Here is a 17914-nt window from a genome sequence, read left to right on the forward strand (position 1 = left end):
GTGTGTGTAAATAAAATGTAAGATGTAGCTGAATTAAGTGCAGACTGAATTCAGCAGTTTGACAGCTGCAGGGAAGAAACTGTTTCTCAACCTGGTGGTCTTGCTCTGGATGCTCCTCAGCCTCCTGCCTGAAGGAAGGAGCTGAAACAGACTGTGTCTAGGATGAGGAGCACCCTTCTCCTGCATTATGATGTGCGGAGGTCCAAGATGGAGGGAAGGCTGCTCCCCACAATACTCTGTGCAGCCACCCTCTGCAGAGTCGTCCTCATAGCAGTAGTGCAATTGCCATGCCACATGCTGATGGTGGTGTAGAGAACGCTCTCCACCACACAGCAATAGAAGCCCCTCAGAACTGAGTTCCCATGTCCACCTCTCTGCAGCTTCCAGAGGAAGTAGAGATGCTGATGGGCCTTCCTGATCAGACAGGAGGTGTTGGCACTCTAGGCGAGGTCTGTGGATATTTGCACACCAAGTTACCTGCGGCTGGAGACCACCTTCACAGCAGCTCCTCCAATGTACAGGGGCTGAAGAGGATCCTTGTCCTTTCTGTAATCCACTACCATCTCCACCACTGTTCATGATGCATCCCACTACTGATGTGTCATCGGCAAACTGCACTATATGAAAGCTGGGGTGCCTTGGCGAGCATTCATATGTCAGCAGAGTGAAGAGGAGGGGGCTCAGTGCACTGCCTGCAGCAAGCCAGTGCTGAGGGTGATGGAGGAGGAGACAGTGTTATAGATCCTGACGGTCTAAGCTCTGTTGGTCAGGAAGTCCTTACAATGCCTGAAGTCAGTTCTTTCCTTGCCTCTCTGAGAGGTGATGCCTCACTTGTCCTGAAAGCAACATCCCTGGCTTTCAGCAGATCTCTGCATTCAGCCAGGGTTTCTGGTTTGGGTAACAGGTTGCTTTCTTGGTGGTGATGACATCATCAGGACACTTAGATTTGAAGCCCAAAACAGTGGAGGTGTATTCCTCCAGGTCCACCTCTCCCTAATAAGTACATCCCTCTTTTATAACCTGCCAATGTGTGCACTGAAAATGGTCCTGGAGCACAGAGGCGGCATCCCTGGGCACAGTGACTGTCTTCTTCAGAGGCCAAGATGGGAGCAAAGAAGAGCTTTGTACGCACTGTGAATGTTGGGGTACACACAGTCCAAAGTGTTGTCTCCCTCTGTAGGAAAGGTGACATATTGGTAAAAAAACTGGGCAGAGCGTCTGCTGGTTTCACATGATTAAAGTCCCCTGCAATCAACGGTGAGCTAATGGTGTCATACTGCTCCTTCAATGGTTTGTTGCCGTTAGCAACCTGCAAAATGTAAACAATGGTGACGAACATCGCTGTAAACTCTGGAGGCAGAGAGTACGATAGACATTTCACTGTCATGAGTTCTATCACCTCAGAGCAGCAGCTTTTTACCAGTCCACAGTTCGTACACCAACCTTCATTCACCGGGGAGAGAACTCCTCCCCGGTCTCCGCTCGTCACGATCCGCTCAGAATAACTGAACGTTGATCTGGAAGGCTGAGTCCAGCATGTTGCTGTTATATCTTGCATGTATTCAGTTTTTTCCATTTCTTATTTTCCCAGGAATTGAGAGTTCTAAAGTTCAAATTCCAATTCTCACAGCATTAGGGGTTATGATGCTTGTCTGCCTGTTCAAAATCATCATTTGGTGAGTATGATAATTTGAGTATGTGTACTTAGAAGTGTAGTTGAGTCTATTCCAGGCACTTAACTGTTCCTTCATTTGGTTCCCCCATTATGATGATGTGGGGTGAAAAAAAGTATTGTGCAAATTCTGAAAAATTCAATAAAAAGAAAACCCAAAGTATGCACATATAAGTAAATGTAGAGCAAAATAAATCAAGAATAGCTCCAGTTATAGGGTTTAGATATAACAATGTTGGTACTTGTGTAAAAGTAAAACCTTAAATACTTTTCAAGTGGACCCTCTATTGTAACTATCTGAAAATAAAGAAAATATATCCTATATATTAAAAAAAATTATATATATATTACCTCATCTATTTTTTTTTTTTTCTAAATCAACAGTGCAAATTCCAATTAAAACCTTGACATGACATTTACTCTGTATAACAACAAAATATACCATTGTCCATAATGGTAATTTGATTACACTTCTTAGCTGGAAGAATAGAAAATCAAGGTAAAGGTGCTCGGAGGCTTGGTCCTGTCTGCTCAGACTTCCTCCAGGCTGCAAATATATAAATGGTGTAGGCTATTACTCACTTTTCTGACTATAACATATTTTTCCAACTGCAGCTACTATAAAAATATCTCCAAAAAGGTCTGCATCCTTCAGACTCACTCACTACTAATTTCAGAACTGGTTCTACTCTCATATCATGAAACACAACAATAATTCTGACTGCTCTGTAATGTCTTCCAGGTTTCACAAGAAGAGATCCGAAACTCCATAACAGCTCGGTGTAGGTGTAGTACTACACTGTTCTCATGATAGAAAAACTCCCCAAGCAAATGATGTATCAATATGCTCTTTAAATTAGTCAAAATCATCTGTTGTCACCTGTCATGACTGTTTTATCTGATTTTTTTATGTTTCTGTTTTCCCTTCTAACTTCCAATAGATTCCATTTATTGACTAACTGGGCCTTGAATTGTGAGCCAGTACCACTGGGGGAGCTGTTTAACATGAGGATCTAAACTTCTTGATAAAACATCTTGCTCCACGCATAGCAGCAGGCAGCGACAGGAGACGACATACACACAGGTCTCCAAGACGAAAAGCAGCTCAGCAGAGTCTGACTGCCCAGAGGTCATCAACACACAAGGGAATAAACACTGACCTCTTATAAATAAAGACACTTTCTGTCTGTAAGATTTCTGAAAACCTGGTTTCATTAGGGTCTTACTTCTAATTGTTAAATGATTGGAAGCTTCATTTTCTCACAATCAAAACATTGGCCTTTGCAATAATGATGGCTACATGTGTATGGAGGATGTTTTCTGCCATAATCCAAGAGCACACACTTCCAGTCTGAAAGCAGGATTTCATGTCATTTGTTCTCAAAACTTTTAATACTTTTGCTTACATTTTAATTTTGGAAGCAGGACTTCCTGTCTTTCTTCTTAGAATTTGTAATGATTGCACTCAAAACTTCTCCTCGCACTCACACTTAGTCTCTGCTCGGAGCTAATCTTCGCTTGCAAAACTCTCTGCTTTCTTGGTGGAATTTTTATGCCATAGTCCAAGAGCACATATTTTCAGTCTGAAAACAGGATTTCCCGTTCAAATGCTCGAAAGCACAGGTGGTGAGGCAACAGCAAGCTGAGCCTCAGCTTGGATTGCATGACCTCTCCCTAACCGTGCTGGCTGCCGTTCGATGGGAACATGTTCCTCCTGTCTGTATGTCGCTAACAAACTTTTTAAAAGACATTTAATATCTAAACTGATTTTCCATAATTTAGATTATGTATGTAAAGTACAGTGTTTTTTTTGTCACCAACTCTGTGTGTAACGTGTTTCGTGTGCTGAGGAACGATCACAAACGGCAGAGAACATATTCGAGGTGAGGCAGGCAGTTTTCTTGCCTCATGGCAGGGGGCGCTCATGACCCCAGACATTGGTCTTGTGACTCCACGTTTGCAGAGTGAGTGATAGCGAGCTAATAAGTGTAGCTCGCTGTCACTAGTAGATAAGTGAAGTGCAGTGATATATTGCTTTCTCTTCTCTTCCGACGTCAACGTGGAAGACGTACTTATATTTCTGCACTTAAACAGTTTTCTAAAGTGGATTTTCAATCGAAGCAGGAAATAACTAAAGGAAGATCAACACCGGTGTTCTGTCTAAAAGTTTGCTTCAAACTAGGAGAAAGAAGGGTACCGCTCTTCTCAAACGGAGTGGTATACCAGAAAAGACCGACTTAGTGGATGTTCTGCTCGACACTGCCTTTTCTGCTTCCCTTACCTTCTTTTCTCAGGTTGTGGCACTGTGTGAACTCAGAAGGGATTTTGTGACTTAAATAATTTTCGAAGAAGCCTCACCAAACATAAGCGGTCGACCACTATATTCAAAGCCAGATCGCATTGGTTTTGAATATGATAAGACTTGGCTTTGGATGAACTAATAGCGGTAGCTATAATCCCAAAACATTAAGCCTAAAACTATACTACTGCAACAGACTGAATGTTCTGTGCTTTGTATAGGGAATATTTGAGTGTTTTTTGGTGTTGTACGCTGAAACTGAAATGGCGTTGTTGTCGGTTGCTATGGCAACGAGGCTGTGCGTGTTTTGGTCGATATAGAGAGCGAGAAAGAAGTGGTTTTGAATTGTACTTTAGCGGTTTCTCCTTTTGTTGTGGAGCGTAACACTACTTTAATAAACCTACATTTCCACGTTTCATTGAGTTAACGGAATTATTCTACCGCGACAGCGCGGCTATGGATGACATGTAAAAGAATAGTGTCTTTGACCTCCAGCGTTATCTGCATTTGCAAAATTTCCGTATGTAAACAATAACATGCAGGGGGTCTACATTTGTAAATATGATTATGATTAATTCAGTGCCCCACCAACTATGAACCTCACCGCATGTCACTGCCTCCCGCCCATACTCCCATCAATACCTGCTGCTGTCCACTCCCCCACTCCCTCTTCAGAGTCCTTCATTCCCTCGCGAGTCTCACCTTCACACCTCCTTCCCTCTTCTTGTGACCATGCCCCCACCCCTCCGCCAGCCACCTCTACGGTAAACATCACTGCCAAAGATCTTAGAAGACAGCTGGTGAGACTCCACCCTGGCAAAGGCTGCAGGCCCTAATGGTGTGAGCCAGAGGGTGCTCTACGCCTGTGCTACCCAACTTCTGTGTAGTCCTCCAGCATAACTTCAACATGAACCTGTACCTACAGAGGGTCTTTGTGATGTAGAAAAAAAACCCTGCCTTGGTCCAGTGCCAAAAATGCAGCATCCCTGTGACTCCAAGGATTACAGGCCTGTAGACCTCCCATATCATGAATTCCCTGGAGAGACTCGTCCCGGCGCAGCTCCAACCCCTGGTACAATCACACTTTGGAGCTCTTGCAGTTTGTCTACCAACCCAAATTTGGATTTGAGGACGTTGTCATCTTCCTGATCAACCGTGTATATGCTCACCTGGACCAGCCGGCGACGATGGTGAGAATTATGTTTTTTTTTACTTTTCCAGTGCATTCAACACCATCCGTCCTGTTCTACCAGGTGAGAAGACGACAGCAATTCAGGTGGATCCCCTGTTTCCACCTGTTAGTTAGATAGTCCTGGATTGTGGACTGTAACTGGCTGATCACAGTTTATGTGCCTGTGACACTGTGTGTCAGACAGTGTTGTTGGCAACACAGGGGCGCCAGAAGGGAGTGTCCTCTCTCCCTTCCTTTTCACTCTCTCTACAATAGACTTCAGCTATTGCACTGAGACCTGTCATCTCCAGAAGTTCTCAAATGGCTCAGCTGTGGTTTGGTTGTAGCAGTGAGGGTGATGAGACTGAGGACAGGGCTGCTGTACGACCTTGTCACATGCTGTGGGCTGAACCACCTGCTGCTCAATGCCATCAGACTTTACAACGCCCAACTCTTAGTAACTTAAATCTAATTTTCTCTGCACCCATTCATAGATTATTTATAGATTTAACATATTTGCATGTACATGCTTGTTAGTTTATTTATTCATTTATTTTTTTGTCATATTGCATTACTAGCGTTAATCTGAAGGTGGAGGAAGCCATCTTTCTTTTATCTGTTATGGTTATATTCATATTATTAATATTTAATGGAGTATTTGGATGGAGTAGCTTATCAACAAATAAGCAATTTTCCCTTGGGGATTAATAAAGTACATTCTATTATTCTATATAAGTTATGTCACCCTTGATGTTTAGTGGTTACCATAGTAACCAGTAACTGGGATCATTCCCTTTTTCTGTTGCCGTCTGAAACTGGTATGTATTAGGATCAGTTCTGTGTTTTTTACAAGTGTTATATTTTAGCATGCATTTTAGACTAACTTAAATAAATAAAGGCCTTCATGTGTAATTTTGCCATGTTTTGTTTGTTTTTAAAAGTTATCATAATTAATGTTTTTTGCTGTGTTTAATTTTACAACACAGCACCGTTGATAGCAGTTAACTGCTGTCAACTGTTCATTGGGAGCCGTTGCTCTGTAGTGGAGACTGTTTGTAGTTATTTATTGGATTTTTATTTATATAGGGGCAGAAGCTGCTGGACTGATCTTAACCACTAGCTTAACTTTTTCTCTCATTAGGTGTATTTTAATTTTTGATAGAAAGTAATGTTTCATTTACCAATGGTGTGATAGTCTTTGAATGTGAAATATATGCTATTTATGTCAAAGAAAAGATTGGTTATATGGATTAATGACATAAATTTATGATCAGAAATTATACAATACAATCATCCTAATTTTGTTAACTAATTGTGTAATGCCAGAATTTTGATATTTTAGTTTTACCCTTTTTTATGCATTTTGTTTTAAATGTGACATTTCTCTGACATAACTTGATATTTCAATTAATTATCCGCTTTTATTTAAACTGACAGTTTTCTTTCATCTTGTCTCTGTGAGCTAATGGAGGGATAAAAGAGAGTGATGGCAGCCCTGTCTGAGAACGTGCTGACAGTCAGCGTGTTACTGAGTGTCTTCTTTCATCCAGGTGAGCTGTTAGGCTGTGTTCACACTGCAGCCTGAAGTGACCCAATTCCAATTTTTTTGTCAAATTGGATTTTTTTTTAACCATTGCTTTTCACACTTCCAAATATATGCGACTTGTCTGTGTTCTCCAGTGTGAACAGGCAAACAGCCTGAAAGTGTCCCACATGCGCAATAAAGGCAGCGTACTCAGTGTTTTACCAATAGTCATTTGAAGCTGTTGTCCGACCGGAGCCAGCATATTAACAACTTAATCCTCATTATAGTCCGTAATGGTTGTTGTTTTTCTTCCCCCTTGTGCGTCAGAACGCGGAGTAGTGTCTTTTATCAAGTATCAATGACGTTCAGGTTGGATGATATTTGATTTGGATACATATCAAATACTAGGGCTGTTGTAAATGAATATTTTAGTAATTGCGTAATCAATTGATTATTCCTACGATTAATCGGGTAATAGGATAAGAAAAAGATAAAATAAAACATTGGTAAATCTAACATAACAGCAGTATTACTATCGCATATTAATATCAGTCCAATTTTTCCACATTTGAGCTTCCCTAACAGTTACTTTACTGTCGTTTAGAAAATTAACTTGTAACAATAATAGCTCACTTTCCAAGTTAACCTGAAGAAAAGTTATACAAGAATCTGAAGTTATATTCAGTGTAATAATAAAGAGGCAGGCTCACAAATAGCCTACCCATTTGTAAGCAGGCTATTATAAAAAATATCTATACTCCAGCTTTCTGTTTATTTTCAGTCAGTTTAATAGATGAACTCTCACCTTGCCCAGACATTTATAGCGTTGTGTTTCTGTTAGTGACAGGATTTGACACTGTCTGCATTCGTCCCACTCTGAAATACATCTACCAGGTATGTAACGTCACGATGCGCTTCGCCACCCACTTGTAGCGACCGGGATGATATGAAATTTATTTTCCGGTATTTTCAGCAAAGCTACGCATCCAATGCAGTGTTCAGTCTATCTGCTCACTTGTATAAATAACCCCGCCGTGCTCGTCCCCGCCGTTCGCTCTGAACCCGCAGCCCCGGGAGGAGAAAGGCTTCCGTACTCCAAGCATCGCTCCCGTCATTTTAAGGATGTTTATTGGTCCCCCGAAAAACAACCTGACATTATCATGAATCATTAAAATCCTCCCAGGCCAAACTTGAAAACTGGACGTTATGTCAACAACTCAGGCGGAAGTGAGAGCGCAAATAAAGTCCCGACCGGAACACGGTGCGCTAAATAATAAAACAAAACTTCGAGGCAGATCAATTTTCCTCAAGGAATTTTAATAATCGAAGTACTCGAATCACTCGAGGAATCCTTTCAGCCCAATCAGATACCCAAGTGGCCTGGGTCTATTCGAAAAGAATCCAACCTGTAGTGTTCAGACTGTAATGAAAAATCGATACAGGTCGCACTACTCAAAAAAACAACAACAAAAAAAAAACCTGGGATTGAGTCATTTGGGTCACTAAGGCTGTGTTCACACTGTTCACACTGCAGCCTTAGTTCTGTCACTGTTATTTGGAGACATTGCTGGAAGCATTTATTTTTCTAGTCCCAAGAAATAGATCCTGATTTTGTTTAAATGCTCCACATGTAGCAGGTTGCAGTTTACGGGTCAGAAAACTTCTCTTCTTGACCATTTTGTTTCATATTGTATCCATCTTTATTCTACTTTTACAGGAGTTCAGACCGACTGTCAGTCGACCCACAAGGGAATCAACATTATTGCGCCAAAACATATTAATGCTCTGAGTGGATCCTGTTTGCTAATTCCATGTAGCTTTACTGACCACAAGGAAATGAAGGTTGACGGCAAAAGAAAACCATCTGGAATTTGGATAAGATCTACAGTCTGGGTTACCAGTTATCCACGTCTTGTGGTTTACAACAGCAGTTGGTCAAAAAACAAATATGAAATGAAAATGATTGGAGATCTGAGTGAGAAAAATTGCACAACTGTGTTTTCTAATATACATCCAAGTCATACAGACCGTTACTTCTTCAGTATTGAGAATGGGCTTCTCAGATCGTTTGCTGTCTGTGATCCTGTTCTTTTAATAATTAAAGGTGAGAGCCTTTTGTTTTTATTTATATTTGATATTCATATGTAGAGAAAATGAATTATGATGCATTTTTGATGTAAAACAAACTCCATGAAACTTCACTGTAAAATAATATATGTTCTGGACAACAGGATCAGAATCCAGAGTTAAAGAAAGCAGTTTGTGAACACAAAGTGGATGTTTTATCTAACTTTATCTTTCAATGTGCTCTAACCGTCATATTTATCATACGCCATTTTGCTTTGCTCAACAAGTGTTTAAAGTGAAGTCAGTCTGCTGTATCTCACTATGTAAAATGTGTGTGTGATGTGAAAGCACAGATTCTGCTTGGAGCCCCAGGATTGATATCTCAGGTGTCGTGAAGGAGAATAACTCTGTCACCGTAACGTGCTCAGCTCTCACTCCCTGTCCATATTCACCTCCTCAACTCGCCTTGAACCTCCAGCCAAACCCTCACAGACAGATGGAGAGGAACACAGATGGAACGTTTACAACTACAATCCAGCAGAACATCACTCTGTCATACAGATATGATGGATACAACATCATCTGCTCTGCCAGATATCCTGTAAATGGAGGAAAACATAACAACAAACCCGATAAGGGAGCAATGGCAAAATTCACTCTCTTTTTTTCCTGTAAGTAATACCACCAGAACATCATGGTTTAGCTGGTTCTTGTCAATAATCTGGAGGTTTGCTACATTTTCCTCAGATGCTCCCAAAGAAACCTCAGCATCCATCAGTTCATCAGAAGACAACTGGGTGAAGCTGCATTGCTCCTGCAGAGCCAATCCTCCCGTCAGAGTCTTCACCTGGTTCAAGAACAGCACAAATGGAGCCATGAAAGTAGCTGAAGGAGAAAATTATGGAGTCCAGGTCACTGAGGAGGGAATTTATTACTGTGCGGCCACGAATGATGTTGGTAGTCAGACATCTCCAGAGATTCATCTTTCTGTAAATCAAAAAGGTAAATAGAGAAATATGGAAGGATGTTACTGTGGCTGAGTCACCAAATCAAGTTATTTAAATGTTGCAACTGAAAACAGATTTAAACAATCACATTGATTCAGCTTTTATTTTTCTCCATTCAGTGATTGAGCCGACTCATAAAGCCGTTGAAAGAAAAGGTACCCATCTATTTCTCTGAAGAATTTTCTGTTCACTGTTAGGAACCTGGGTTGTTGAGCTGTTTTGGAGTTTGATTTGATTTTTGTTTCATTATTTTTCCTTGTTAGTTTCTTATTTTGATCCAGTTAGTCTGGATCAAAATAGATCCAGACTAACCTGGATTAGTCCTTTCTTAGTGATTCTAGGTTATTTCGTGTGTCTAATTATTCTTTAGTGTTAAATTTATTTCCTAGTTCCTTGTGTACTCTCCCACGACTTCTGTGCCACGTCCCCCCTCTCTAAATCTCCCTCTCAGTCTGCCTTCTGCTCTCTCCCCTCACACCTGCAATCAGCTAGCTCAACCCAGGTCTTTTGTTCAGCACTCTATCTCCCAGTACTAAAGCACCTTATTCTCAGTCACTCCTCGCTGGTTCCTCTCATGTACTCCCATTATTTTTCCCATCTGTTCCCTGCCATCCTTTCCCCTTGGATTTATAATTTATGACCTGAACTTAATGGAGTTATGGGAGGAGGTAGAGTGACACCATCAGGCAGCTCTGGCAGAAATGGCTGGCAAGCCACCTCCACCTAAGCCAGAGCTCCCAGTCTTTTGCCCTTTTTGTCTCCTCCACAGTTCCTGTTGTTCTCTCCCAGTTTTCACCTTTGGTTTCTCCATCTCCTACCACTGTTTCCCTGTTCCATTGTCATCTCCATCCAAACACCACAGCCACAGACACAAGGATGACTCCAGAGTTTCAGCCAGCTCCATGCATAAAGACTTTAAAACCAGTTCCTCGCCCCAGAGATACACCAGCAGTTGATCCATCAGCTCCAGTGTCAGTCAAGTTCACAGCAACAGCTTCTGTGGAGTTAGCTCCTCGGTTCCTGAGCTCCACAGTGACTCTGTCTCCAAGAGGGTCGAGGTTGACCCAACGCTGTCCCCAGTGCTTTGTTGTGGGTCCTCAGCTACCAGGCCTCAGCATTGGGTCAAAGACATCCCCAGGTCTCAATGGGATGACTTTACAGTTCTTTAGCTGATGCTGGCCCCCAACCTTCAAGCTCCTCCTCTGTTTTGGCCTCCTGACTAACAGGATCGTCAAGCCTTTGGGTTCCACTGGCCGAAAGGCAGACATCCAGATCCTCTTTCTGCATTCCATCAGTCAAATCCTCTTTGTGGGTTCCTTCACCACAAGGCTGACCTCAGGACTTCAGGGTCCTCCGTCACTGGCATCCTGCAAGGTTTCTGCTCCTTTGTCGCCGCACATCAGACTCTCTGCTCCTTTGTCTCTCAACTTCTTTGTCGACACACATCAGTATCTGGCTGTCTTTCCGAAGCCCCCCTCCAAACACCCTGGTTAGGTTGTTTTTTTGTTTTGGACTTTTATTGCCATCTGGTATCCATCTTGAAGTCAAAAAGATTTCTTTGTCTGATTCTGAAAAAAAAAACCAATCAATTAAATGAAGTTTTGGTCAGCCTCCAGTTGCTCCATACTTCTTGTATTTTATATTCAACATCAAAGTAAAGGCAAACTGTTGAGGTTTTTAGTTATAAAACAAAAAGCTAACTACTTGCTTGCAAGTCATGTTTTACCTTGTTATACAAATGGTTGTCAAGTAACATATTTACAATGGTGTAAGAAGTTGTTTTAATGGTTAGCGTCAGAAATATCTGTCTTCAGGTTTTTTCGCTTCTTCTTTTCCCAGGAGCTGAGAGTTCTCAAATTGAGATTACACTTATTGTAGCAGTCGGTGTTGTCATACTTATCTGCCTGCTCAAAATCGTCATGTGGTGAGTATTTTGAGCTGTATTTTGTGAACTTGAGTAAATGTACACCTGGAAACTATTCTCAGCACTTAACTGTTTCTACATTTTGTTTAAAACTTTCTTACTCTTGATTGCATTAAATTAATTTCTTTCCTAAAAGTTCTACACAGAAGTCCCTCAGTATGACAATATGGGACGAAAAAAGTTTTGTTCAAATTAATTATATATATATATATATATATATATATATATATATATATATATATATATATATATATATATATATATGTATATATATATATATTTTTTTTTAATTGTTGAATTTATTTTTGTTGAAATAAATAACAAATACCCTCAACATTATATGGTCTTAATATAAAATTAAGACATTAATTACATTTCAAAAATTGAACCTCTGTCGTAACTTAATGTACCTGAGTTATTTTTGATTAAACAAAGAAAATATTCTTTATTTTTTGTTACCTCATCTAATTTTTTTCTAAAGCTTCCCAAACGGTGAATGTCGACTCTGTTCCATTAAATCTAATGTTGTTCAACACAAAAACCAAAACCAGAAAGAAAAGTTTGGAACAACTCATCCACAGTGTTACACACAGAAACAAAGTCACCTGAAATAGTTTCACAAGGTGGTGGCCTCCACTTTCCACTGGCACCAGTTGGGAGAGGGCCAGACAACCAGTGGTATATTTTCAGTAGCGTATTCTTGGTAGCCTCTGCAATGCCTGATGGACCTTTACATCTGCTTAGATTACTCTAAAATCTAAAAAAGTATTTGTGTATACATTTTGTTTTTGTAATTTATGTAAATGTGATTTCTTGGTTTTCCAGTTTAATCAATTTGCAAAGCTTTTTTCCAGCAATGTCATAATGACACATTGGTGGGCAGAATTTTCAGGAAAGAGATTGATTTATTTTCTGGTTGCACTGTAGTACTTGAGCTTCTTATGTGTAAAAATAAATAGTTTGTGCTCCAAAAACGTCTGCATCCTACAGACTCACTCACTAATTCCAGAACTTGTTCCTGTCTTGAATCATGAAACACAATAATTATTCTCACTGTTCTATTATTTCTTCCAGGTTTGTAAAGGTCAAAAGTCCAACCCCACCACAGGTCAGTGTAGTTGTAATACTACACCGTCATGATTACAAAAAATCATCATGAACAAATTATGTATCAATATGCTCTTTAAAAGAGTCAAAATCATCTGTTGGTAATCATGACTGTTTTATCTGTTTGTTATATTTCTGTTTTCCCTTCTGACTTCCCACAGACTCCAGTTACTGACTAACTGGGCCTTGATTTGTGGGCCAGTACCACTGAGGGAGCTGTTTAACATGAGGATCTAAACTTCTTGATTAAACATCTTCCTCCTTGCGTAGCAGCAGGCAGCAACAGAAGACGACGTACACACAGATCTCTAAGAAAAAGCAACTCAGCAGAGTCTAACTGCCCAGAGGTCATCAAAACAAGGGAATAAACAGTGACCTCTTATGGATAAAGACACTTTCTGTCTGTAGGATGTTAGTTTCATCTAAGAAAACCTGTTTTCATTAGGATTTTACTGCTAATTGTTAAATAATTGGGATCTCTAATCTATCACACCCAAACCGCTGGCCTTACTTTGTAATAATGATAGCTGCAATTGATCTAACTGATCTATTTATGATATTTATGGAGTTGCCCTAAAAAGTTATGCAATGAAAAAAAAAATCTTTATACAACCATTCAAAGCAATCTCCAGTCATATTCATGGAATTAAAATACTTGAACGGCACATTTACTCAAAGGGGCAGTATTATGTGTTTTCCAGGTGCATAGTGCTATTTTATTGCATAATGGTAACTTAAGTTATTATAAAAATGTTATATATGTATATGTACGTGTCTCTTTAAAAACTCCTGTCCTTTACGAAACATTTGTGCCAGCTTTGCACTGAGAAGTAGCTCTTATAATGAGCTCAGCGGATGTGCAGTTCCACCAGGTGTTTGCTAATTGCTGTTGGCTAGTCTGAAGGAGCTGAGTGGAGTCAGGGAAGTGGTGCTCTGTGAGCTCAGATTTTCTGTTAACAGCTTATGAAAACACATTTAAAATTAGAATATTACATCAGACAAATAAAAAAAAAACTTTTTCATTCAGAAACATTGGGTTAATAAAGAAAGGGATCTTAATGCCTGCTTAGAGGTTGTTTTCATTTTCAGGTACTTTAAATCTGACAAATGAACCTCATTAGAAGGCAATTTTTCTGATACTGAAAATAGAAAAAAAGAACAAAAGATTTAAATAAATCTACCAGGTATTTTTCTTTAGATTTCCAATAGAGAAACAGGTGGAAGAAATCTGGGCAAGTTAATTAACTGGTGTTAATCTGCTTTATTAAAGTCTTAGGATTTAAATCAATTTCAAGGTTTAAATAAACCCGACATATTATCTTAATTATGATTTTCACCATTTGAGGAAGCAATGCAACTTCTCATAGAACTTATACATGCTTTTATCTTTAGTTGCATTGTTTACTACAATTGTTTCTTCACAGGTCTCCCTAAAAATAATCAATCGGACAGTTGCAGGTGATTGAAAATGCTGCAGCTGGCGTTCTCACTAAAACCAGAAAGATGGAGCACATCACCCTGTTCTAACCACCTTCCACTTGCTCTGTGTAGCTCAGAGAGAAAATAAAGGCTTTAAATATTTCTGTCGGTCTACAAATCACTAAACGGTTTAGCAACGCAATACATTAAAGATCTGCTGTTGTTGTATTGACCTCTTAGGTCTTCTGGTTCTGCTCTGCATCCCTAGAACCAGAACCAAACACGGAGAAGCAGCATTTCTTGAATTCATTGTCTATGCACTTCAAAACTAAAACTTCAACTCAAAACTAAAAACCTACCTGTTTAGTTACTTTTGAACTATAATAAATGGAACATTGACCAACATATGTGATGAGTATTGATGATTTTAACAATGGCATTCAGTGTCTGTTACAGGTTTTCACAATTGTTGACTATATGATGTTAATTTTTATATTTTCATAAAAACATATAAAAGTGCCTTGTTTCCGAAATTCTCTATACATTTAAACCAGTTGTTATTCGCAACTGATTTAAATGGAAAGATTTTATTAGAAAAAGCTACTCTGCAGAGTTCTGATTTTTTTGCAGTGCAAAACTATTTGTTGTGCTGCTGAGGTTTATGATGACTGAAATAACTAGCAGGTTGAAAAAAGGTATTATGCAATGACAGATAAATCCACTAGAGGGCAGCATCACTCCAGCAGTTCCTGAATGTGTTTTAGCATTTTAACTTGATGAAACTTTTGCAACCAGTTTCCTTCACATCACTCACACTAGGATCAAGAAAACAAATCAGTTTAAATGTTTGCACTAAAACACAGGAAAGATAATTTTAGACGTTTTTGAAAAAGGCAGTTCTAACAAGAGCACCTCTTTACACATCTAGACGGTCACAGCAGTACCAGAGGTGGTGGAGTGGTTCCCATCTGCTTACATTGATCTAGGTAAAATGACAGCAACCCTTTTGCTCTGCACAGGCCTTGGGATCTTGTTACGGTGCACCATCTTCGTTCAGGCACAAACGGGCCTCTAAAATATCTCCGTCTACAATCGCTAACATCAGCTCTGGTCTCTGACAGCCCTCTTTGGACAGCTTCCCACTATAGTAACTCACAATCCCATCTCACAATTAGTACTTGGATACTAATTAATTCAGTGTTTGAAATAAAACACCTTTTATCCAAGTAAAACTGAATTCGGGTGAAATATATCCATGTTCTTATGGCTTGAAGTTACTTGAAGTGAACCAGCTCAGGTAACTTTCACAAAGATTTTAATGAATATGATAAGCTTATAAAATTGTAGAACTGTTTAGGCATGATAACAACATGCACAACATACAGAACCATTTACTCCTGCACACATGTGGCAGCTGTCTTGTAACCACGCAGCACCTCATTCCCAACTGAGATTTGATGAGACTTTACAAACTAAGGAGACACCCATGCCCACCATCCCTCTCTGCTGTGACAGGAGCGCCACAGTGACAAATCAACAGGGGACCTGTTTCAGAATAACAGCTTCTTTTCATTCTGTATAACTGACCCACATTCAGCCCACCCATGGAGCGATGGCTCCAGTAATTTCCCTGACACAGCTGAGGCAGACACAGGAAACCTTAGGAACAGGACTTCACATATAACCAGAACCTGGAGGAAGTCCATTATGTGGTTAGAGGTACTTACAGTGAGAGAGACATTCATAGTTAGCACGAGCTATTAATTGAAAACAATTCACAGGGCCGCTTCTAAACACATTATGGTGGGTTTAAGGCATGGGAGGGTTTTCTTAGGGTTCCAACAAACAGCCATAGCATAAGATGCAAAATTAAAACAATTTTCATCACATTAGCCAGAGCATTCATACCCTTTGTACTTTAGAATGATGCCGTTTGATCTCTAATATTCTCTAACAAACCTCTGTACATCACACAGCTAATGTTTACCATCAGGGTACAATCATAAAGTTGAATTAAGGGGAATTAATGTATCCTACTGAAACCCCCTTGTCAACAACTTAACCTCTGCAGCCTGTTTACTCAGTTACGTCCCAGTGGGCGATCACTGTGACAACAGAGTCTGACGGGAGGGGACTGCTTATGGGCTGCACTTTCTATATTTCACTGCGTATAGCAGTCAGCTGCACAGACATGCCCTTCAGTGGCATTCTGAAAGTAAATCCAAATGATTCGTAAAATGACACTGGATATGCTCGCATATCACAAATATCAACATCTGTAAGTTGAGTCAAATGACAGTTTGCGGCCACATATGTTAAAGATGAAGTCACATGGGGGCAGGGCTTTTGGGAAAACATGTAAAAGACTGCCGACAGAGGAAATGTGTAATGTGGCAGAAAAAAACTGTTGAGGGTGATGTAAGACACTGACAGGAAAGTGAGACAATGGTGAAGTGTGTGGTAGGATTGGATGGTGGGTTGAAGGTTGGATTACATAAGAGAACATCACAAATCGCTTCCACTTTCTAGGTGTGGGGCCTTGTGAGCTAGGTTGAGAGTGGTAGAAAAGGAGGAAAGATGCTCTGAAGAGATGGCAAATGATAATCAGAATTGTAGTCTGTCTGTATAAGGTTGAAGCTGGGGAGGAAGTGAACAAAGTCATTAAGTTTGTATTGATCACGCTTCCAAACATTAAGCAATTAAAGTCAAAGCAGGAGGAATGTATAAGATATTTTATTGATCAGCAAAAATGTTGTATATGTTGCGTGTATATGCAAGCCCATTACATACATGATATCCAAAGATTAGCAATTGTGTAAAATAAGATCCATTAATTTAAAACTTCAACAGAATCCATGTCTCCTGCAAGCAATTGTCAATATCCGAGAGACCACTCCTTCTGCGAAACAAAGCATAGAATCAGATGCTGTTTTTTTGTTGTTGTTTATTTTACCAGGCTGAGGCTGCTATGAATCCGATGCTCATTACTTAAGCAACATGTGAAAATAACTTTTGCACTTTTTACCTAGATTGTTTTGTACAGTTTTTGTTGATCCTCCATATCTTCCCATCTAACTTATTCTAACGGGTGAAAAAAAATAGAGTGGCCGGGATGGGGATCAGTGCCTCCAAATCCGAGGCCATGGTCTTGAGCCGGAAAAGGGTAGAGTGCCTTCTCTGGGTCGAGGAGTTCAAGTATCTTGGGATCTTGTTCATGAATGAGGGAAGAAGGGAGCGGGAGATTGACAGACGGATTGGTGCAGTGTCTGCAGTGAAGTGGGCGCTGTACTGATCCATCGTGGTGAGGAGAGAGATGAGTTAAAAATCAAAGCTCTCGATTTACCAGTTGATCTACGTTCCTACCCTCACCTATGGTCATGAGCTTTGGGTTATGACCGAAAGAACGAGGTCACGGATAAAAGCGCCCAAAATGGGTTTTCTCTGTAGGGTATCTGGGCTCTCCCTTAGAAATAGGGTGAGAATCTCAGTCATCTGGGAGGGGTTCAGAGTGGAGCCTCTGCATCTTCACGTTGAGAAGATGCCGACAGAGGAAATGTCGGCAAATTTCCTCTGTCAGAAAGGTGGCTCGGGCACCTCAACTGCCCGACCCAGTTGAGGTGACTCGGGCATCTGGTTAGGATGCCTCCTGGAAGCCTCCCTGGTGAGGTGTTCCGGGCGCGTCTCACTGGGAGGAGGCCCCGGATAAGCGAAAGTGGATGGATG

The 17914-nt window shown here is 40.4% G+C and overlaps 3 protein-coding genes across 6 annotated transcripts in view; all 3 read left to right on the top strand.

Annotated features, from left to right (window-relative positions):
* Positions 1-2772, top strand: part of LOC103143941 (sialic acid-binding Ig-like lectin 7) — a 6484-nt gene extending 3712 nt beyond the window's left edge. For both annotated transcript variants that reach the window (XM_016675668.1, XM_016675669.1), the window contains exons 7-9: positions 1592-1676; positions 2415-2458; positions 2614-2772. In XM_016675668.1, coding sequence (XP_016531154.1) covers positions 1592-1676; positions 2415-2445 — 116 coding nt within the window. In that variant the 3' untranslated portion in view covers positions 2446-2458; positions 2614-2772. The remainder of the gene's footprint in view (positions 1-1591; positions 1677-2414; positions 2459-2613) is intronic.
* LOC103143966 (nectin-1-like) overlaps positions 1-2837 on the top strand; it is a 16742-nt gene extending 13905 nt beyond the window's left edge. Inside the window, exon 10 of the transcript XR_001663162.1 lies at positions 2782-2837. The gene's annotated coding sequence lies outside the window, so the exon portion shown is untranslated. The remainder of the gene's footprint in view (positions 1-2781) is intronic.
* Positions 1-13019, top strand: part of LOC103143942 (myelin-associated glycoprotein-like) — a 34220-nt gene extending 21201 nt beyond the window's left edge. The window contains exons 1-9 of one of the 3 annotated variants that reach the window (XM_016675672.1): positions 5932-5960; positions 6605-6692; positions 8385-8771; positions 9088-9405; positions 9482-9760; positions 9861-9896; positions 11581-11665; positions 12740-12773; positions 12934-13019. In XM_016675672.1, coding sequence (XP_016531158.1) covers positions 6629-6692; positions 8385-8771; positions 9088-9405; positions 9482-9744 — 1032 coding nt within the window. In that variant the 5' untranslated portion in view covers positions 5932-5960; positions 6605-6628 and the 3' untranslated portion in view covers positions 9745-9760; positions 9861-9896; positions 11581-11665; positions 12740-12773; positions 12934-13019. Of the gene's footprint in view, positions 1-5931; positions 5961-6179; positions 6284-6604; positions 6693-8384; positions 8772-9087; positions 9406-9481; positions 9761-9860; positions 9897-11580; positions 11666-12739; positions 12774-12933 lie in introns of those variants that run through there. The other 2 variants (XM_016675671.1, XM_016675670.1) reach the window with 2 other exon arrangements.
* Positions 13020-17914: the final 4895 nt, after the last annotated feature.

This window comes from Poecilia formosa, unplaced genomic scaffold, assembly GCF_000485575.1.
Source record: "Poecilia formosa unplaced genomic scaffold, Poecilia_formosa-5.1.2 Scaffold118, whole genome shotgun sequence".
NCBI lineage: Eukaryota > Metazoa > Chordata > Actinopteri > Cyprinodontiformes > Poeciliidae > Poecilia > Poecilia formosa.